The 22,353-nt window shown below is 59.8% G+C and overlaps 1 protein-coding gene across 1 annotated transcript; it reads right to left on the bottom strand.

Moving 5' to 3' along the window:
• Positions 1–1,711: 1,711 nt before the first annotated feature.
• Positions 1,712–15,207, bottom strand: KCNJ4 (potassium inwardly rectifying channel subfamily J member 4). Its single transcript, XM_058741290.1, is given in 3 exon segments — positions 1,712–3,588; positions 3,590–3,922; positions 15,037–15,207. Coding segments are annotated over 2 exon segments (1,377 nt in total). The 5' UTR covers positions 3,884–3,922; positions 15,037–15,207; the 3' UTR covers positions 1,712–2,505.
• Between the last annotated feature and the right edge of the window lie 7,146 nt (positions 15,208–22,353).

The following is a 22,353-nucleotide window of genomic DNA, read 5'->3' as shown; positions in this document are numbered from 1 at the left end:
TCCCGCCTGGCAGAAGGGCACTAAGGGACCCTCTGAGAACGTGGGCAACTGGGAAGCTGCCCTTTTGTCTTGCTGAGTGGTCCCCCGTAGGCCCCCCCACCCACCCCAGGCCCCCAAAGGCCACAAGTGCACTCTGGGAAATCTGGATGGGGCAGCCCCTCCCCCTCACTCAGTCCCTGCCGGGGAGAGGGGAAGGGAAAGGGACACAGGCCTCTTGGCCTCTGACGGTCCTCACCTGGGTTCAGGCCAGCGCCTTAGTTCCTCGGCCTCCATTTCCTCACGTGTAAAGTGAGACCACAGTCCTTACCTCCCCGCCTCTTGATATTTGGTAAGGATTCAGCGGATGAAGGAATGTGAAGGGTGTCATGTTAACGGGAGGCATTAGGACCAGTGATTTGTTGAGGGGCTTGGATCCCGGGTTCGCTTGTTAAGCTGTTCAAGCACGTGGGGTGCACAGCGTTTTACCCAAATGGCACCCATGTGGCCAGCACTGGTGGGAGGCGATCGTTCACGAAGGAGCTCATCGCACTTCGCAGTAGGTGACCTTGCCTGCTGGTTCCTTGTGTTTCCGGAGGTGGGGGCACCCTTACCCAGAAGATTCCTGGGAACAGGGAGGGTCCCTCTGCCTCCTTATACTCCGTGGGTATACAGTTGGCATGTAGCTTAGAGGCAGGGCTGGAAGGAGCGCTCAAACTGAAAGGATCTGTGATAGACTACCAAGTACGGCCACAGTCCCACCCTTGGCCGTGCGACGTCACCACGTTCCCGAAAGCTGGAGCCCGATTTCCCATCCTTCGGCTCTGGGTTGGCCTCGTGACCCGACTGGCCAATAGAATGGGGTAGCAATGTTATCCAAGTTCAAGGCTAGGCCCCAGAGACCCGGTAGCTCCTGCCTTCACCGTCTCAGGTTGCTGTCCTGAGAGGCCCTGAAGGAATCTGGAGGAAGAGAGGCCCCAGCTAACAGCCAGACCAACCACCTGACGTGGGGGGACAGCCCGCTTGGGCCTGGCCGCCTAGGTGGCGCTCCAGCTGAGCCCTGCCGCTGGAGTGAGCCCAGAGAAACCAGACAAGGCAGCACCCAGCCCACCCGCAGAACCTCGAGGAAGAATAAAGCACCGTCGTCTAGGTTTGAGGGGTGGCTCGCTGTAGAGCTCAGGCTAACTGAGGCCCGGAGAAAGGAAGGAACTTACCCAAGGTCCCACCCACAGTGAGACAGAGACTGAGTCGGACTAAGACCGGGTTTCCCAGCTGCCCCCTAGAGCCCTTCCCACCAGGGTCCCGAGGCCAAATTCACCAGCCCAGCCTGGGGTGTGTGCGTGTGCGCGCTGTGTAGATGCAGGCTCTTCCCCGAGCTGCAGAGGGTCAGCTGACATCCACACAGGGCTTTCATGCCCGTCATCTCTTGGGAGGGAGCGATGGTTCGTCCCATGCTGCAGATGATGAAACCGAGGCCAAGAGCATCCGGGTAACTTGCTAGCCGCCACACAGCTAGGAGGCAGCGAAGCTCCGACCAAAGCCCAGGTCCTCTGAAGCCCTCTCGGGATCTTTCCCATTGGCTCCCAGGAAGGAGAATGGCAGGTGATACAGTTCCCTCCAGGGGTCAGTGTCTCAGAAAGGGACACACGTACCACACACAGACACACTCACATCATTTCGGTCTCTCTTTCTCTAACTCTTCTTCCCAGCTTTCCATCTCCAGCCAGCCTACCCCTAGTGGACCATATACTTTATTAAAAATATATAGTTACAAACTCCATTGTCAATCTGGGCCGGACCCCGGGGACCTGGAGGGACCACGGGGGTGGGGGTGGGGACGGTCCTCATCCTGCCCCTTGGGGTCCCACCTCTGCGCCCAAACCCAACACCATCCAGGGGCCAAGATGGCTGGCTTCGGGGACCAGCCAGCTAGCGGGGCAGGGGGAAGGGGCTAGGCTTGACGGGCAGGGAGGGGTGGGAGAGGGGTTCACCGAGAGGGACCGCACCTCCTTGTCCTGCAGGTACAAATGGCAGAAGGTGGATTCGGTGCCTCCAACTCTGCATTTATAGGTATTTACAAAAGAAAGGCAAGAGCAACAGGTCACAGTCATGCAAAAGAAACGCACCCCCGCCCCCCCTCCCCCCAGCACTAACCCCTGCCCACCCCAGAACCCCATGATGCCCACCCCCCAGCAGTCCAGCCGCCTTCCCCAAGGTTCTGAGAGCAAAGGGGGCACGTCCTTGAAGTGTCGGTGGGAAAAGGGTGGTGGGTCTGGGGTCCCCGAGACGCCAGCGGGTCGGCTGACAGGGCAGAGGGTGTCCTGGGCCCTTCCCAGGCCGGGGCTCTGGAGTCGATAGGGAGGGGTTCCCCAGTCTTTGAAGCCCCCACCTCCCTCCAGAAGGTCCACGGAGCCAGGGTCGGCTCTGTCCTGAGCGTGGAGGGGCGTGTCCTGGCGTCCCACCCCTCCCCCCCGGGGGGGGGGCGGGGCAGAGGCTCCTGTGGGAAGTGACGAGGGCGGGGCCTGGAGGTCAGATGGCGGACTCCCTGCGGTAGGAGATGTTGTCCAGCGGGAGGGTGGCTTGCATGCGCTCCAGATCCAGGTGGCTGCCAAACTCCAGCATTCGGATGATGCCCGCCTCCTCCTTGGAGCCCGCCTCCAGGCCCAGGCCTGCGGCCACGGCCGCGGCGGCCGCGGCCTCCTCCTCCATCACCTCCTCCTCCTGGCTCATGAGGGCCAGCTCGTTCTCGTAGCAGAAGGCACTGGGCGGGGGCGGCGGGGCAGGCAGCACGGTGATCTTGCTCTCCTGCAGCTCCCGGGCCGAGCAGCAGGGCGTGCCGGCCACCTCGTAGGTCTTGTGGAAGCGCGAGTAGTCCACCTTATAGTGGCTCTTCTCCTCGAAGACCACGGGCTCGAAGCGGTGGCCCCACAGGATCTCGCTGGCCAGGTAGGAGCTGCGGGCCTGGGTGGTCATGGCGGTGGCCTCCACCATGCCCTCGAGGATGACCACGATCTCAAAGTCCTCCGACTCCAGCTCCTCCTTGCCCATGCCGTAGAGCGGGCTGTCCTCGTCGATCTCGTGGACGATGATGATGGGCGACACCAGGAAGATGCGGTCCAGGCCGATGTCGTAGCCCACGTTGAGGTCCCGCTGGTCCAGCGGCAGGTACTCGCCCTCCTGGGTCATGTAGGGCTTGATGAGCTGGGCCCGCACGTGGGCCTCCACGATGTGGCTCTTGCGCAGGTTGCCCACGCGCCACATCAGGCACAGCTTGCCGTCGCGCACCGAGATGACCGCGTGGTGGCTGAACAGCAGCGTCTGCGCCCGCTTCTTGGGCCGGGCCATCTTGGCCATGATGGTGCCGATCATGAAGGAGTCGATGACGCAGCCCACGATGGACTGGACCACCACGGCGATGACCGCCAGCGGGCACTCCTCCGTCACGCACCGGAACCCGTAGCCGATGGTCGTCTGCGTCTCCACCGAGAACAGGAAGGCGCCCAGGAAGCCGTTCACGTGCATGATGCAGGGCTTGGGGGCCGCCGGGGCCGCCGCGCCCCCGCCCGGCGGGGCCCCCCCGCCCGCCGCCGCCGCCGCCGCCGCCCCCCCCCGCCGCCGCCGCCGCCGCCGCCGCCGGGCCGGCCTCCAGGTCGCCGTGGAAGAAGGCGATACACCAGAAGAGGAGGCCGAAGAAGAGCCAGGAGACGAGGAAGGCCGCGGAGAAGATCATGAGCATGTAGCGCCAGCGCGTGTCCACGCACGTGGTGAAGATGTCCGCCATGTAGCGCTGCGACTTGTTGCTCAGGTTGGCGAAGTAGACGTTGCATTGGCCGTTCTTCTTGACGAAGCGGTTGCGGCGTTTCCGCCGGGGCACGTGGGCCTGCCCGTTGCGGCTGTGCCCGTGCATGTCCTGAAGCCGGCGTGGTCACCTGGGAAGACGCAGGGCCTGGGGAGGAGAAGCCCGAGACGCGTGAGACGCCGGTGGCCCGGGACCTCCCCCTCCCCCTCCCCTGTCCCCGCCCCCCCGCCCCCCAGAGATGCTCACGAGGGGAGGGGGGCCTGGCCCAGGGCCCAGGCCCCCCTCTCCCTGCGCGCAGAATGTGGCACATCAGCCTCTTCTTCAGACAGGCAGGGAGTATCGGGACCAGCGCCAGTGCCTCCGGGGACCAGAAGCTGAGGCCACCAGGACAGCCCCTCGCGCTGCCCCCTCCAACCCTCCTTGGCCCCCACCCCGGCCGGGGAGCTTCCTCATGCCTTCTGTCCCACGCGCCCTGAGCAGAGGGAGCTGTGAATGCGCTGGCCCGCGCCCCCCGCTCACCTCCCTGGGTCCAGCCTCTGCCCTCTTGGGTCTCTCTCTGGGGCTGGACATCCTCCCACGCGGTCCAGGACAGCAGCCAAAGGCCACCTGTGGCTTTTGACATTTACTTAAATACAGTTGTAAGTTCAGTTGCCGGCATTTCAAGTGCTCGGCGGCCCCTTGCGGCTAGTGACTGCCATTTGCAGACAGAGTGGACAGAGAACGTTTCTACAGGTCACAGGTGGGGGGAACAGGGCTCAGAGAGGGGACGTGACCTGCCCGAGGCCACACAGCCGATGCGTCAATCCAAACTCAGGTGTGTCTGACCTTCAGTTCCCCGGGTGCCGTCAGCGTCTTCGAGCTCACGGTTGTGGAGACCCAGAGGCAGGGAGGCAGGCACGCCCACAGCCTCGCCGTGACACCTCAGATAACTCGTGTCCCGTCTCTGAGCCTCGCTCTCCTCACCCGCGAAATGGGTATCAGAACCCTACCTCACAGGACCGAAGGAGATAGTAGGTGCTCAGTTAAAACGGGTCACCCTGCTGTCCTCCTTCCCGCTTCTCCAGAGCGGGAGGAAGCCGGCGAGAGGCAGGAGTCACCTGTCAGCGTCCTCAGCTGTTTTAGTGGAGGCGGACGGCCCTTACCCCACCGGGTGGCAGGCGCACCAGCTGGGCCCACGGAGGGCAGACCCTCCCCTCACCCCTCCCTTCCACTGGGGCCCCGGCAGAGACAGGGTGCTGTGGGGGCGGGGAGGGCAGCCGCTGGCAGGGCTGGGCCTGGGCCCGGGCTCCCGGTAACGTTTTGGCCCAGAATTATATAAGGCTGGAAGTTTCTATTTTCTGTTCTATTCTTCTTCCTGATCTAATTGTGCATCTGTGGCAATGTTTATACACTTCCCCGTTCAGGACAACTCGGTTGCCGCAGCAACCAGTGCGCGCCAACGCTATAATTTAGAGATCAACAGCCTGGTGCCTGCCTGCGCCTCTTCCCGGGAGAAACTCCCTCCCTCGGCCAGGCCTGGGGAGAGTGAGCCCTGCCCCCCACCTCCCCCGCGATCACCCCCCACTCTGGGTTCTTCTTCTTTCCCCACCTCAGTGGCGCTCCCTGGGTCCCACAGTCATGCACTGAAGTCCTTCATCCACCGCATAACACGGGTAAGTTACTTGGCTGCTGTGAGCCTCAGTTTCTTCTTCTGGAAAATGGGACCGGTGAGACCCACCCGTCCAAAGACCTAACAGACAATGTGGGTGTGCAGTGCCAGCCCTTCAGAGGTCATAACTTTAGCCGGGAGTCCCGGACCCTCTCTGTCGCCTCCCCCAGAGCCCTAACAGCCAGGGCTCCCGGTGGTCAGGGCCGGGAGCACCTTCTAGTTTTTAGGGAGGTCTTCCTTCACTAAACATCTCCCTCTGCTCTGCCCCCACTGTCTTGAATGCCTCCATTAGCACCACAGAAGGAACCAGAACCAGAAGGAACGGGCGATCACTGATTTCAAGACCCTCATTTTCTATCTGAGGCCCAGATTTGCTAAGGGTCCCAGAGTGAGGCGGGGTGGGCCAGCCCTGACCCAGGGCTCCTCACTCCCGCTCCAGAGCTCCTGGAAGGTTAAGGTGCCCCTGGAAAGAAGGGCGTCCTCCCTGGAGTACTTGGAGTGCGGTTTGGGGCTAGAGAAGAGGGGGAACCTGCTTGGCCCCAGCATGCCCTGGACCCACCGGCCGCATGCCTCAGGAAGAGGGGCAGAGGGGACAAAGTGTGGTGACCTGGCCTTTGACCGATGACACTAAGGCCCAGACAGGGTGAAGGGCCTACCCAAGGCCAAGCCCAAACCCAGGGTGCTGGGGACCCCTGGCTCTCTGCCCAAGGGGACTTGTGCCGTAGAAGAAGGCTCTTTATGGGGCTTTCACTCTCTAGGAGGGCCCTGGGGGTGAGGGTGAGGGAGAAGATCTCTGAATGCTCTCGGCTCTCGGTCCTCCCTGACCAGCACTGCCCACTTTCCCCCCCTTTCCTGAGCGGAAGTGGCAGGAATCAGCCCAGCCCCATGCTCCGGGGTCAGCCCCGAGGCTCCGCATGTCCCCACCTGACGCTCCCCCACCCCCAACTTCAACCCTCAGCCCCCAGCCCCTACCTTTCCATCACCCCATCCCCGCCAGCCTCAGATCTCAGCCCGGTGGGGGCTCAGCCTGTCCCCCACCCCTGCGGTGATCCAGACCCTGCGCCCCTCACTCTGCCACGCTCGGGAATGTCCGCTCGGGGCTGTTGGGAAAGCTACCCCCAGACCCGTCCACCCTCCACCACGGAGGAGCCTGCCCCCCTGAAGACGCTCGGTTGGTGAGGGCCCTGTCTGCGGTGACCCGCTCAAAGATGCGAACACTCCCGTCACCGCTAACTCCTCGGCAGGAGTGACAGGCTCACCTGTCAACGTGTGGGCTGCCCCCGCACAACGCCCGACCAAAACGTGCAAAGTACCACCCTGGCATGGTGCTTTCGGGTGACGACCACCGGGAGACGGCCAGGTTTTCTTTCCCTCGTTTGTCACACAGGGCTTCCTGGCGAAGGCCCAGGGGCCCACGGGGAAAGCGCGAAAGAGAAAGGGCACAGATCGTCGAAGAGGAGCGAGAGGCATCGACAGTTGGGCACCCTCCTCTGAATACACGTTTTATTAGAGCGCACGCCCTGGTTGTGCAGGTGCCTGGATCGTGCCTCCAATTAAACCGTACTGTTCTGGAAGGCAGGGAGCTGGTCTAATTCTCTTGCAACAAGGGTGCCACGAAACGAACACACGTGGAAGAACACGGTCTCAACACATTTTCTACGGCGAAGGCTCTGGGAGGCCGGGCCCCTCTCCCTGCCGTGCAGGGTGACCTTGGACAAGTCCTTCCCCTTCCTGGCCAGCTTCGCCTGCTGGTCACTGTCCTTTATTTTGAGTGCATCCTGGGACCCCTTTCATGGTAAACTTTCTTTCTTTGGAAGATCCTGGCTGCCTTTAAAAACTTAACGTCTCAGGGCGCCTGGGGGGCTCAGTCGGTTGAGCGTCCGATTTCGGCTCAGGTCATGATCTCACAGTTTGTGCGTTCGAGCCCCGCATCGGGCTCTGTGCTGGCAGCTCAGAGCCTGGAGCCTGCTTCAGATTCTGTGTCTCCTTCTCTCTCTGCCCCTGCTCCACTCACTCTCTCTCTCAAAAGTAAATATTTTTTTAAATGTTTATTTATTTTTGAAGGAGAGAGAACAGAGTGTGAGTGGCGGAGGGGCAGAGAGAGAGAGAGAGAGAGAGAGAATCCGAAGCAGGCTCCAGACTCTGAGCTGTCCGCACAGAGCCCGACATGGGGCTTGAACCCACAAACCGTGAGATCATGACCCGAGCCGAAGTCGGATGCTCAACCGACTGAGCCACCCAGGCGCCCCTCAAAAGTAAATATTTTTTAAAATAAATTAAATAAAAAAACAACTTAGCGTCCCTTCCTGGCAAAATGAAGGATTCGCAGTGTTGTATCCGTTACGAAAAAAACGTTTTTCCATTCAATTTGATTGTGCTGCAAACATCCAAAATCGGGAGCCCCTAGACCAGACCTCACTGGACAATTAGAGAAACTGAGGCCAAGAGCAGGGCTGTGGCACAGTGAGGCCCAGAGCTGTGGGCTCACTGGCGCTATTGCTAGCCTGCTCCTTCGGGAAGAGGGCTGGGCACCCTGCCTGCCAGGGGTCCAGAGGAGGCAGGGAAAAGACCCCACGCCCGTCACTCTGTTTTCCCTCTGATTTTATGACACCATATGCCCCCCCTCCTGGCCCACAACTTCCTTTGCAAAACAAAAGCTGCTAGGGGGCCCTGGGTGGTTCACAGCGGGTTAAGCGTTGGGCTCTGGGTGTCGGCTCAGGTCTGGATGGCACGGCTCGTGGGTTCGAGCCCCGTGTTGGGCTCTGTGTCGACAGTGTGGAGCCTGCTCCGGATTCTCTCTCTCTCCCTCTCTCTCTGCCCCTTTCTCATCCGCTCCCTCTCTAAAGAAATAGATAGACTTTCAAAAGAAAGAAAGAAAAGCTGGTAAAGTGACAGCCGGCCAGGCGGATTCCCACAACCCCGGCAGGCTACGAGGGCAAATCTCCCTGCGTGCACCCACCCCACTCACGGGAGAGTTACTGAGGGCTGCGGGTACATCTCACCCCACCCTCGAGCCCTCAGCAGCGGCCCCTCCAGAGACCTGAGGCAGGCAGGCTCTCGTAGGGGGCAGACGGCTTAGGGACAGGCTGGCCTGCAGGGCCTTTATGCATCTAACTGTTATTGGATGGGACAAGAGGGGAGATGAAGTGACTTGCCCGAGGTCCTACTGCTCAGCCCTGGGGCCCAGCTGACACTGTCTCCTTCTTTGTGGCTGCTTCCAGGCAAGGAACCCTCTGGAAGTGTCAGCTCCCTGCCAGGCACTGCCTGGTCTATCTCCCCGAAGCGTCACTGCAACCCTGTGTTTATTTAGCAAGTATTTATTAAGCACCTATCACAGCAACAAGCAGGGTTATTATTTCTCTTCCGAGCTGAAGAATCACAGGCTGGGGGTGGGGGGAGTGGGGACGAGGACCGGGGTCACAGCAGAAGTGGCAAAGCTGGGATTCTGACTCAGGTCCGGCTGGTTCCAGGTCCCCGGCTCACCCCGGTCCCCAGTCTGGCTTCCGGCTCCCTTCACTTTCCACAACACCCTGCGCAACCAACGCGGATCCCTTGTGTCTCTTCCCAGCACCCCTCCCCACCCCCCAGGCCCCAGTCTCTGAATCTTCCCTGGCTGTCCCACCAGCCGCAGCCCTGCTTTCTCAGAGCCCCTTGGCCCTCACCACCTGTCTGCACCACCCGGCTCCTTTTCGACTTCAGAAAAATAACGTGTTGGCTAAGCCCTCGCGTTTGGGTGGTAAAACCTGGCTGTCATTCTCGGCTCTGTCACCTCCCAGCATGTCCCCTTCGGACCTCAGTGTCCTCATCTGCAAAGCGGAGAGGATGCCGATGTACCTACCTCACCCGGCCCTTTGTTGAGACCAATGTGCTATAACTACTGGGAACAGAAACGCCGGCCGGCCTGGAACAGAAACGCCGGGCCGGCAAAATGCGAAGAATACGCAGGCGACGATGGTGGCGGTGCTGCTGACCAAGATGACGGTGATGACGAGACAGGGAGTCGGGACACCCAGCTTCAAGCCCTGGCTTCTCCACTAAGCTGCTCCGGCCGGGCGCTCCTTCCCTCCACCTGCAGAATGGGGGACCATGTTTGCTCCCTGGCAGGAGAGTGGGAGAGAAACAAGGCGCCCAGCACAGAGTCCGAAATAAGGCGGGGGATCTGGTGGGTGCTCCCGAGTCTCTTCAGCCCCGTTCCTCCCTGAACCCCTCTGGGGTTTGGACAGGGAGGCTGACTCTTTTCTTCTACCAGAGGGAGCAGACACAGGGCAATAGAGGCGAGGCGGGGCCCAGGGGTTCCTGACTCAAGTGCACCCAGGACGGGTTCTAGAGGGTGGGAGGATTTCCCTGGGGGCCGTGGAAGGAATGAACACCCTTGTCCCCCTTTCCCAGCCCCGCGAGGAGCACGGGGCCTGCCCCTTCTCCCGCTCTGACTGAGGCTTCTCCGGCCTGGCCGGCCTGGTTGGGGGGGGGGAGGGTTCATTCAGCTCTGAGCCTGCTGCTCAGGCCCCAGGAGGTCTGACCACGTCCTCGTCATGAGTCTCAAGAGCCCTCATCGTCCCCCTGCCATGGCTTCAGCTCTGGACCCTCTGCACCAGTTTCCGCCTGCGTGACCTTGGGCAAATCACTTAGCCTCTCTGGTCCCTGCTAACAATAGTCCTTACCTCATAAAACTGTAATGAGGAACAAATGGGATCGTGCCCTTCACGTGCCCCGCGCGGAGTAAATGATTGCTAAGTGGGTACAGATCACTCCCCGGGGCTGCCCAGTCCTTCCCTTGACCTCCTCCCCTGAGTTTCAGCCGCAGCTCCCCAGAGCCCGCCCTGCACCCATCACACGGCCCCGCCCGGGTTCGTTTTCCGACACCAGCACAGGGAGGAGCTGAGTGAGGTCCGTGGCCTCGGACTCTCCCCAGGCTGACCCGGAAGTGGGACGGGTCCCGCCTCGCTCCAGCAGACTCCTTGACCTCTCTCTGGGCCTTGGTGTCCTCATTGGCAAAGGAGCGTGGTGATGCCTACCTTGCAGGGGGGTGGTGAGGGCCGGACGCAGGCTGCCAACGGTCACAGACGTGCAGGCCCCCCAGGGGGTGCCCAGCGAACGCCGCTCCTCCCTCGCACCTTCTATACCCCGAAATCCCACCGCACACGCACCCCCTCCCCCACTGGCCAACGGCGTGACATTGCACAATCCACGCGGAGCATTTAGCACGCGCTTCCTCTGGGCCGGCGCTGGTCTGAGTGCTTTATGCTGATCAATTCCTGCCATCCTTACCATGACCTCAGAGGAAGTTACCATTATTATCCCTACTTTAGAAGAAAACTAAGGCAGAGAGAGGTCCGGCAGCTCGTCCAAGGTGACACAGCTCATTAGCGGCAGAGCCAGGTTTTGGATCCAGGCAGTGGGCGCCCTAGGCTCCCGCCCCAAAGGAACACTGTCACATTGTTTCTTCCAGTTGGTAAACATTTATCGAGTCTGACTCTGTGAAGTCAGCCCTTCGGGGAAAGGAGAAGCTGGGTCATGGGGCGAGTTGGAGCCAGGACCTGGTCCCTGATTTTAGAGCCAGACACACGGGAGACGCTGGGGTCCCCAAGGGGCTCTGAGCGGCGTGACGTGAACTGGTTCATTCCTCCATTTCTGCGCCTCAACTCCCAGCTCCCCCTCCTGGCTACTCAGCCAACAGGTGAGCAGGCTTAGAAAGCAAGTTCCCCGGCGGGGCGCCCGAGTGGCTCAGTCAGTCGAGTGTGCGACTCTTCGTTTCGGCTCAGGTCACGATCTCGTGGTTCGTGAGTTCCAGCCCTGCGTCAGGCTCTGCGCTGGCAGCACGGAGCCTGCCTGGGGTTCTCTCTTTTTCCCCGCTCTCTCTGCCTCTCCCTCTCTCTCTCTCTCTCTCTCAAAATAAATAAATAAACACTTAAAAAGAAGAAGAGGAAGAAGAAGAAGAAGAAGAAGAAGAAGAAGAAGAAGAAAGAGAGCAAGAAAGAAAAGAAAGAAAAAAGAAAGAAAGAAGAAAAGAAAGAAAAGAAAGAAGAAAAGAAAGAAGAAAGAAAGAAAGAAAAGAAAGAAAGAAGAAAAGAAAGAAAAGAAAGAAAGAGGGGCGCCTGGGTGGCGCAGTCGGTTAAGCGTCCGACTTCAGCCAGGTCACGATCTCGCGGTCCGTGAGTTCGAGCCCCGCGTCAGGCTCTGGGCTGATGGCTCGGAGCCTGGAGCCTGTTTCCGATTCTGTGTCTCCCTCTCTCTCTGCCCCTCCCCCGTTCATGCTCTGTCTCTCTCTGTCCCAAAAATAAATAAAAAACGTTGAAAAAAAAAATTTAAAAAAAAAAAAGAAAAGAAAGAAAGAAAGAAGAAAAGAAAGAAGAAAGAAAGAAAGAAAAGAAAGAAAGAAAGAAGAAAAGAAAGAAAAGAAAGAAAGAAAAGAAAGAAAGAAGAAAAGAAAGAAAAGAAAGAGAAGAAAAAAGAAAAGAAAGAAAAGAAAGAAGAAAAAGAAAGAAAGAAAGAAAGAAAGAAAGAAAGAAAGAAAGAAAGAAGAAAGAAAGAAAAGAAAGCAAAGAAAGCAAGAAAATTAGTTTCCTAGAATGTCCAGAGAGGCCTCCTACCTTCTGGTCATGGTCACATAGCAGGAGCTGGTGGCTAGAGGACCCAAGGGTCACTGCTTCCACCTGCAGACGTGCCCTTTACTGCACCACCAGCGCCTGGCCCCTGCCCTGCCGGAATGCTCCCCACCCCTGCAGGAGCCCCCTCTATTGGCCAGACAGTCCCACCAAAGGGACTGTCCCCAAACACCTGTGCCCTCCTTCTATACAGGGATTAGAAGGCGAGAGCAGATCCCTGAAGGCTTCTTGTTTCTAGAACATCCTCAGCTCTCTCATTGGTGGTGGGATTCGATCCCCCACGGCCTTACTGGGGCCTCTAGGGGCCCGGTCTGCTGCTTATTCCTCCTCCAAAGTTGCTCAATTACTATTTATCGCGCCCTTGCTGCGGGTCAGACCCAGGCCGTGGACCCACCCAGCCTTCTGGATCAGCTGCGGAGAGATGCCATACACGTAAAAGCATCTGCATAGACGGGGGGTCAGAAATTGTGGCAAGCTGCCTGAAGGAGAAGTTCGGCAGGACATGAGAGAGGACAGGGGCCTCTGGTTGGCTGGGGGTCCCCTGGGGCCTCTTTGAGAAAGTGACATTGAAACTGAAACCTGAGGAGTGACTGGGGAGTCCAGCCGGTGAGGAGAATCGTGTGTCTGTGTGAAAGCTGGTGTGTAGAACATTCCAGAAAAGAGTTTGGTGAGTCGAGAATCTGCAGCAGGCCGGATAATGGGAGTGAAGTGGTCAAGAGGAGGCAGAGAGAACTTGCCCAGGATGAGGCCCCAGAGGTGGGGGGAAGAACCACAGAGTTCATCCTCACGGCCACAGGACACAGGTGGGCAGGTGGGCGGGGTTTGCCTGGTGTGACCGTTTAAATTTCCATGCAGGGCCTGGTGGCAGGTTGCACGGGGCGACTGGGAAGAGGGGTGCTGGGAGCAGGTAACGAGACGCTGAAAGAGGACCAGATTTAAGGAGTGACTGTTTCCAGCGTGCGGTGGCTGTGGGGGTCCAGGTAGAGAAATCCACAGCATGTCAGACCCCGAGGTCCGGGCTCAGACGTTAGGTGCTGACCGCCTGGGGCGGCGTTTTAAGTCGTGCAAACCGGATGCAGCCGCCTGGGGCAAGAATGCCGGGAAGAAGAGGGAAGGGCCCCGGGGCCGCTGGGCATCTCCTGCCCGCGAAAGAGGACCCGGACCCAGCACGGCAGAAGACCAGAGGAGCAGAAGGACAGCGGGGTCCCCAAAGCCAGAAGAGGGGTTTTAGCAGGGCTGCCCAGTTGGCCCTGACCAGCGCAGACCACACAAGGCCAGCGGCCCCATGTCCCTTCTCCACTTGGATGCTGTCCCTCCCTTGGCCACAAGGGGTGAAGTGAGGACATGGGCAACAGGAGAAGGCAAGGTGTGGGGACAGCGGCTGTGGTGGGCCGGGGGGCAGGAGCAGAGGGCGGGCTTGGAGACCACCACCCCAACCTTGGTTTCTCAGCAAACCAGACTCCAGGAGCCTGGCGGGGGGAGGGGGTCCCCTGAAGCTGTGGGGCATGGGGGCTGTTGTCCCTCGCTCACAGCTCACACCGGCACAGGATTCTCTGGATTCTCCGATGGGCCCACAGGCCACACCTAAGAAGAGGTGTCGGGAAGAAGGGAGGGTCAGGGAAGGGGAGTCTGAGCCAAGTCCCAGGCTTGCTTCCTGTCTTGCTCTGCGTGGGCCTGGGTGGCTTCGGAAGAGGCACGGGACGGACTGTCTGGGGCACTTGGGGGCACCGCTGGGACCTCAGCCCGCAGACAGTCACGCGCATGGGGAGCCGGGTGCCCTGTATGCCCAGCCTGGCCTGGAAGAAGCCAATGCCCACCCATGAACGGCACATCGCACAGCCCGGAGGGGGGGCGGCGGGGAAAGGAGGAGGGAGCCTGGGAAGGAGCGATGTGGGTCTTCAAGATGTGTTTTTAAGAGAAAAAAAAAAAGGCAGCAGCGACGAACGTTGAGCGTAGTATCTACCATTTGTGTAAAAAAGCAGAGAAAGAAATTTATAGACACACATATTTGCTTTTCTCCGCTTGTCTGTGGATGGAGACCCAGGAAACTGGTGACACTGGCTGTCTCCGGGGAGGGGAAGCAGGTGGCTGGGGATGGGGTGGGAGGAAGAATTCTCACTGTATTCCTGTTTGTGTCTTGTTAATTTTAGAACCATATGAATGTATTACCTACAGAAAAAAAGACACATAGAAAGTTTTAAAATTAGTGCACACATATGTGTATTTTTCTGAGAAGGCTGATAGCGTTCATAAGGTCCTCAAAAGGGCCCGGGATCCCAGAAAGCCTGAGACTCCTTAACTTCTGTGCTGTGTGGCCTTGGGGAAATGCCTTAACTTCTCTGAGTCACGTCCGTAAAATGGGGAGGAATGACGCCCACCTCCTAGGCATGCTGCGAAGATGAACAGGAGTGGCGGACAGGAAGAGTTTATAAACCGTAAGGCGCAGAAGCCCTTCTCGAAGGGGGTGACTCTACCAGCATCCACGTTCCCCTCCAGGGTTCCCCTCCAGGGCTCGGCAGCTCTGAGGGAGGCCCTGGCTCACCCCTGCCTTCCTCCTTGAGTCCTCCGGGCCTGAAGGCCCCTCTCCGGATGGCCCCCTCACTCTCCCTCCTGCAGCCTCTTGCGGCTCCCAGGCTCCGCCTTGGCCTAAAATACCACCGGTCCCCTCCCCCCGACCGCCCCACCCGTCCTTGGGAGCAGCGATGGGCAGAGTGACCTCCTGCTCCCCAGCGGCGTCTGCTAAAAAGGGGCACTGCCGACCCAGTGCTGCCGAGACGACCGACGACCCCTCCCCAGCCTTCCCCAGCGCAGTCTGTGACCCCCACCCCCGGCCCAGAGGGTTGCTCAGCTAACACTGGGGCGTCACCCTTCAACCCCCCCCCCCCCAACGCCATCATCGCCACGACGCTAATGATGGTGTAGCGACTAACATCGTTAGCTGTGGGCCAGACCCTGGCCACAACTTTGACCCCCACCCCGGAGGTGGGTGCCATTATGCTCAACCTCACCTGGGTTTCGGGAGCTCCCCCAAGAAGGTGGACGGCCCCACGCTCTGTCCGTCCAGCCTGCAGTGTCCTCCCTGCGCCACGCCACGTCGTGGCCAGACGACTCCAGGGCCTCCCCCGCTGCGGTCCCACGTTGCCCCTCGGCTTGGAGCCCTCTGGACTTCCCACGATGCGGCCCTGGGCCTCTCCTCTCCACCCCACCCCTGCCCAGCCTTCCTTCCCGTTCCTCGAACGCGGCGGCGAACGTATTCCCCTCCGGTCTTTACTCTGGCCGTTCCTTCGGGCTGAAATGCGCCAAGACGCCACTGCTCACACCTTGCGACGGCTCAGGCGTGGGTCAGAGCCTGCCTCCTCCAAGAGCCCCCCTCCCCCCGCCCCCCATGCTCGGCGTCCCGATCCTCACGGCATTTATCCGATCCGGGCCCATCTCATGTACAACCTCCTTAAGTGCAGGGACCTCGAACCTCTGCTCTCTGCCTCACCCCCGGCCCCCGGTGCCCGGCACAGAGTGGACCCTTAACAAATCTCTGACGACCGACCGAGAAACAAGCTAATTCCAGCTCGTCCATAATTCCCGCGAAGGATCCAAGCAGGGGATATGACAGAATGTGACCAAGGAGGAGTTATTCCTGTCCCCGTAGTCAGGGAGAACCTCTCAGGCGGAGGTGGTCTCTGAGTGGAGCCAGATGGAGACCTTCTGTGGCACCAGAGGGAGTCCAGGACGTCTGAGGCCTCAGGCCTTCGCCTCACCCTCCCACAGAGCATAGGCTTCTCTGACGTGTCCCCTGGGGGGCCCCTGGGTGTCCCCGATTCACAACAAGGGCTCCAGGCCCAGAAGAGAAGCTCCAAGGACCAGAGGAGGAGGGCGGGGAGGCTGGGGCAGGCGGACCGGTCTCAGAAGGGCCAGAGACGGCGGCAGGAACACCCAGCCCCTGCTTTTACCCCAACACTCCTGCTCATCCACAGACACGAGTGACTGTCCCTAGCAGAATGCCTAACACACAGGCAGAGCGCTACATGCTCCCCATTCTGACCGTCCGCCCAGCCGGCTCCTGAGGCCACAGACTCGCAGACTCCATTCATTAGTTTATTCATTCCTTCATTCCTTCATTCATTCATTCCTCACCCTAAACGTCCGGTGAGCTGCAGGGACCTCCGCCCTCCTGCCCCGTGTGTCTCCGACTCAGCACAGAGCCTGGCCTCGGACGGTGCTCTCCATGAACCGCTGTGGAAGGAGCGAGCATTTACTGAGCACCTGCCACGTGCTCGGGGAAGAGAAGCGGGTAAGACACACCTCGTGCTTTGCCCAGGTCCCCGGGGAAACAGGCGAGGCCCCGGGGACAAAGGGTCTGCAAGGCCAGAGGGCTTAGAGAAAGGTCCCCAGAAAGATGTGGGGCAAGCAGGAAGTGCGAAGAAAAAGCAAGGCTGGGCAGAGAGCGGGATGTAGGCCCTGGAGAGGGGGGTGGTTGTGGGGGGGGGGGGGGATGGGGGGGACTGGACGGCCTGGAGCCAAGCGGGCTGCTGGGCCAGGGAAGGGAGGTCTGAGGACAGAATAGTGACATCCTGGAATTCTTGGCACTTACGTTCCTAGGAACTGAGCATCCTGGAGAAAGAAGAATCTGCACACGGAGCGTCTCCCAGCGCTGCCTCCAGGATTTCTATACAGGGCAGTAGCTTTTAAACTTTCGGACCAAGACCCAGAGTAAAAACAAACATACCGTATACTGACCGTGGGCTTTTGGAGGGCACAGCCGTGGGGAGAGTTGGTGAAGGTCGCGAGGGAATACTTGGGACGGTCTGTTAGGCCCTTAGGGCCACGGGGCCTCCGCACTGAGGCCCAGACAACGAGGACTCTGGGCTCTGGGTCTAATCCCTTCCCCTGGCCCTGTATGAGAACCTGCTGCTGTCCTCCTAACAGATGTCATTCAGCGGCTGCTTGCACACCTCCCGTGACAGGCAGCTCACCCCCTCCTTAGGCAACCACTAGAGCGCGGGGAGGCTCTGCCGTGCTATTAATGCAGCTGATAATTGTAACCCCCCTCCCATGGCTGGCGGTCCATTCTCCTGTCCCCTGGCCTGTCACCTCAGGGACCCAGGCCAGCTCCAGCACGAGGCCAAGCCTGCTCTCCGCCGCACCTGGTTCCTTCCCCTCCTTGTTGCCCAGCTCTTGCCCAGTGTCGGGGGGGATGGCTCTGAAACCCAGCCAGAGAGGCTCTTTCCAAGGTCAGGCGGCCTGAGGGTCTGCAGCTGTTCGGCCCGGCGCTGGTACTCAGCCAGCCCTACCCCCACCCGGGCAGGTCTGGAGGGTTCGGCAGAGAGTTCAGGCGCTGACACCCGAGATAACTAGACAGGCAGTATCGGAAGGTGACGGCCAGTGAAGGTGTGGGGCCTGGGGCCTGGGGCCTGGAAACCTGCGAGGAGTCGCCACCGACCGGTTCGGGCCACGCAGCAGCTCAGGCAACAAGAGGCCGTGTTACAGTCAAAGCTCATGGATCTTCCCATCAACAAGCCCACCCCACCCCATAGGTCAGGGGTAGAGGCTCAGAGAAGTGAATAGGCTGCCCGAGGCCACATAGACACTCAGGGGTGGAGGTGAACTTCAACCCAGATCTGTCTCCCATCCACAGGCCTCCGCTGGGACCAGGGAGGCCAGAGGAGAGAAGCCTCGGGGGCACGGGGTAGCCGGCCACCTCTCCTATAGGGAAGAGGCTGGGGCCCTCCGAGCGAAAGCCAAAGAGGGAGGCAGGTACCAATTAGCAGAACCTTCCAGACACAGTGGGCTGCCCCAGGAGATGGTGAGCTCCCTAGCAAGAGGCGTTGGGGCGCCTGGGTGGTTCGGTCGGTGAAGCATCCGACTTCGGCTCAGGTCATGATCTCACGGTTCGTAGGTTTGAGCCCCGTGTGGGGCTCTGTGCTGACAGCTCGGGGCCTGGAACCTGCTTCAGACTCTCTGTCTCCCTCGCTCTCTGCCCCTCCCCAATCACACTTCGTGTGTGTGTCTCTCTCAAAAATAAATAAACATTAAAGAAATTTTTTTAACAAGAGGGGTCACGTGCCAGAGTGACTGAGCCCCTCCTGCCCTCCCCCACCTCACCACCCACAGCCAGGTCCCCTCCAGTTCTGTGCCTGCCACCTCCCCTATATGGCCCCATGGAGTTTCCAAATTGCTGGCCCCCATTCCAGGGCAGGGGGCTTGGACTTCTTTTCAGGCCTACAGTGGGAGTTTGGAGTAGAGGTAGAGGTTGGGAGGGGAGGCAGCAGGGCGGGGTGGGGGAGAGACTTTGCCGAGGGCAGGGGGGCGGTATCCCAGAGGCCAGATGGTAAAACCTGGTACCAATTACGCCACCCAATCAGGGTTGGCCAAACTCCCTCCCCAAGGCCTCAGTCTCCCCATCAGTAAAATGGGATGAGTCCCGCACAGTCATGCACCCTCTCCTCCCTGGCCTAGCGGGTCCCCTCCCATCTCACTGCCCAGGTGGAGCCGGGCTGAGCTCTGAGAGCAGACGGGGAACAGAAGGGGAAAGCCAAGCACAGCCCCCCATCGCCACAGGTTGCCTCTGCTTCACGGAGGAGCAAAGGTCCTCGTCCCAGTCAAGGTCACAAGGGGTAAGTGAGTGGCTAAACTGGGATTAAATCAGAGAGCAGGTGTCATCAGGGGAGTCAGGAGGCAGGGGAGTCACGAGGGGCCCTGGGCAGTTCACTGTGGTCTCTGCGCTCAGCGGCTCCGTGTCCCAGCAGAGTGCTGGAGAAAAAGCAGATACAGGAGACGACGGGGCCACCAGAAAACGTTGGGGAGAATTTTCTCCATCGTCCCAGGCCCAGGGGTAACTCTGCTCCACCGCACTCCCCGTGCCCAGGCCCATCTCCCCTCTGCCCTTCCGGGGGCCCCTGCTGGGCACACCCAGCAGGCCTAGACTGAATCTCCCAGCTGACAGGGAACCGCAAGGCCCTCTCCCTGCACAGCTCCAGCTGGGGTCTGGAACACCAAGGACCGCCCGTCTTGGTAGCTTCTCTCTTTGGCCTGGCAATGCCCCGCATGGACGCGTCCCCTCCCCCTGCCCACCGAGACCGGATTTCCTGCTGCTGGCACGAGAGCTGGTCAACAACTGGCCAGGTAGCCACAGGGAGGAATGCAGGGGGAGAAGAGGGGAGCCCCAGGCTGGAAGAGACGCACACTTCCTCCTGCAGCAAGCCAAATGGAGGGTCCCAGAAGGGCTAGAACTGGGAACATTCCGGCAGGATGATGGTATACGGCTGAGCCCACCCCGCCGGACCTGGGGCAAACTCTTGCTTCTAGCTGAGCCTCAGTTTCCTCGACGGAAGGTGACAAGGAGGATTAAGTAAGATCATGAACACAAAAGCCTCGCCTAGAGCCTGGCACTTGGGGGTCTGTCCCCGTTCCTACAGCAGGACCCCCCAAGAAAACCTCCCTGCAGCCCAGCCAGGAAGCAACAGCACCGCGTCTCGGAGCAGCTGAGCGTCTGGGTGTGCGCCCGAGGGAAGGTGTGAGAGGGGGTGCGAGCGTGCGCTGGGAAGACTGAGGCAGGGGGGACACCAAAGGGAGACAGCGCCACACCCCTGTGCTCCTCTCCCGCATTTGCCTGTGTGCCCTAAGGCAGGACAGGGGTCTAAGAATCGGGCAAAACCCACCAGCTCAAACCTAGTCCGGGCCCCTTTCTATTTGCGTCCCGCCAGCCACTCCCCCTTGCTGGGACCTCAGTTTCCCCTCCGGTAATCCAGACCACCGATGTCCCAAGTCTTGCCGGTGTGCCGCAGGGAGCAGGGAGTGGGTGGCAGGGGGCAGAAGGGTCCCAGGCCTTTGAGAGTGGGGGGCCGAGACCCAGAGCCAGCTGGAGCATGAGCCCACCCTGCCCCCCCACGCTGCACCCCACCCACCACCCCGTGAGCCCCGTGTGCGCGCCGGCAGGAGCGGGCGCGCGCGCGCGCGCGCGCGCGCGTGTGTGACTCAGGGTCTATTCATAGCTGAGCTCCATCAGCTGCAGCGTCACAAGCAGAGGGGCCTCAGCCCATATTATTATTTCAATTACCATCTGAATTAAAAGTTTGAGCAGCGATCAGCCCACGTAGCAAGGGGAAGAGGGAGCAGGAGAAAAATAAAGATGCAAAGGAGAAGAAGGGCTGCGCCCGGAGATTCCCCCCACACCGCAAGGAGGGCTGAGTCGCCGAGGAGGCTTAAAGGTTATGCCAACCTCCAGGATTCCTGCCTGCCCCTTCCCGGGGCCCAGGGTCCTCGTGGGGATGGGAGGAGCACTTTGGGATGACAGCCCAGCGGCTGCTACGTTCGTTGGGAAACGGATCATTCGGTCCAGATTCTTGGTCACACGGGTGAGCATACCAAGCTCAGAGAGGGTGAGGAACTAACCTAAGGTCACACAGGGAGCCACACCCAAGGCTAGCTCCAAGAGCCTCCGCTCTTGCCAGGCAGGCCCCACCCACAGTTTCCCCCGACTTCACCGGGGGTCTGACATGGACATCTGCGGGCAGGACCAGGACCGGGGAGGACAGAAGTGGACCCGCTGTCCCTGCTGATTTCTCTTCCTGCTCCCTTCTCCGCGTTCCCGCGTTCTGGAGGCCGACTTCGCTCCCCACGGCCCTAGCCTGGAGCCAGCACTCTCTCTCAGCCCTCTGCCAAACCACTGAGCCGCCTGCACCCCCAATCCCAGACCTAACACCGTCATCGGCCCAAAGGAGCCTCCTGCCTCACCAGCGCAGGGAAAGACCCCTGGCCCAAATCTGACTCTCTGGGCACCTTTGGGCGGGTCACTCTTCGTCTCTGTGCCTCAGTCTTCCCACTTGTAAAGTGAGTTCTCCCTTGGGTGCACGTCTATGTCTCCAGAATGGAGCCCCCAGAGGATCCTTGAGGGGGTGTCATGCTGTGGGGGCGACACATCATCTCTTGCCAAGCCCCGGCCCAGGGGAGGGACTTTTTTCCACTCTTTTCTCAAGGAAGTCCCAGGGACAGCCCCCGAGAATCAGACTGGCCAGGACTCAAATCCAGACTCATTCACTTCCCTGCTGTGTGACCTTGGGCAGATCACATAGACTCTCTGAGCCATGGCTCCCCCATCTGTGACACAGGGACATCAAATCGACATTGCGGGGTTGATGGGAGGATTGCAAGCGAAAGTATTTGCAAAGAGCTCCCAGCCCAATGCCCGGCGTGTAACAGTGAGTTTCCTTGCTGGAAAGCGGGCAAGCAACGACTGCTGCGTCCCAGCCGCTCCTGGGATAGGAAAGGCTCCTGGGATTTTGGAGGCGGGACTGTCATTGAAACTCACCCATAAAGTAGGACTCACTGGGTCTTGGCAGGTACTCATCTGGTTCTGCTTAAATAGCTCTGGGAATGAGGAGCTCACTACTTCACAAACCATCCAGAGGCTCCCCATCTTCCTCTACCTCCAGCTCTGAGAATCTTCTAGAAGGGCCACAATCTTCTAGCTTAACTCCAAATCTAGCGTGTCGCTGCCTGAGACGGCTTGAAACTCACTTTAAAATGAACCCAAGGTGGGGTGTCTGGGTGGCTCAGTCGGTTAAGCGCCCGACTTCAGCTCAGGTCATGATCTCGCAGTTCGTGGGTTCGAGCCCCGGGTGGTCAGGCTCTGTGCTAATAGCTTGGAGCCCGGAGCCCGCTTTGGATTCTGGGTCTCCCTCTCTCTCTGCCCTCCCCCTGCTTGCGTGCTCTCTCTCTCCCCAAAATAAATAAACGTTAAAAAAATTTTTTTAATGAGCCCAAGGGGCACCTGGGTGGCTCAGTCCATTAAGCGGCCGACTCTTGATTTCAGCTCAGATCACGATCTCACAGTTCGTGGGATTGAGTCCCGTGTCAGGCTCAGCACTGACAGCTTGGAGCCTGCTTGGGATTTTCTCTCTCTCGTTCTCTCTGCCCCTCCCCCCCCCCCAAAATACATAAACTTTTAAAAATTACATATTAAAAAAAAATAACATAAGCCCAAAAAGGAGCTCTTGAAACAGACCAGACGAAGGAGGGATTAATGCCCAGGGAGGGTGGAGATGATGGGAGCCAAGGAGCAGGAAGGGAGAACGGAGGAGGCCACAGGGAGAACGGGGCCCTCAAACTCCTGGGTCCTGTCCAGTCTTGCCACAGTGTTCCACGGGGTAGGTATCTTCCTGCCTGCCTGTCTGCTTCTAGGCAGGGCTGGGAACTAGGAGCCCCGGGTTCAGGCCCCACCTCTACTTCCTCTACCCCCCAAACCACCACTGTGGCCTCGGGGTGGGGGTCCACTTCCCTCTTTGGGCTTCGGTTTCCGTTTTTTAAAACAAGGACGTCAGCCCAGTGAT

The sequence above is a fragment of the Neofelis nebulosa genome, chromosome 8 (assembly GCF_028018385.1).
Source record: "Neofelis nebulosa isolate mNeoNeb1 chromosome 8, mNeoNeb1.pri, whole genome shotgun sequence".
Lineage (NCBI taxonomy): Eukaryota > Metazoa > Chordata > Mammalia > Carnivora > Felidae > Neofelis > Neofelis nebulosa.
Note: the sequence above shows the minus strand (reverse complement) of the source record. Positions and strands in the feature narration are given on the sequence as shown.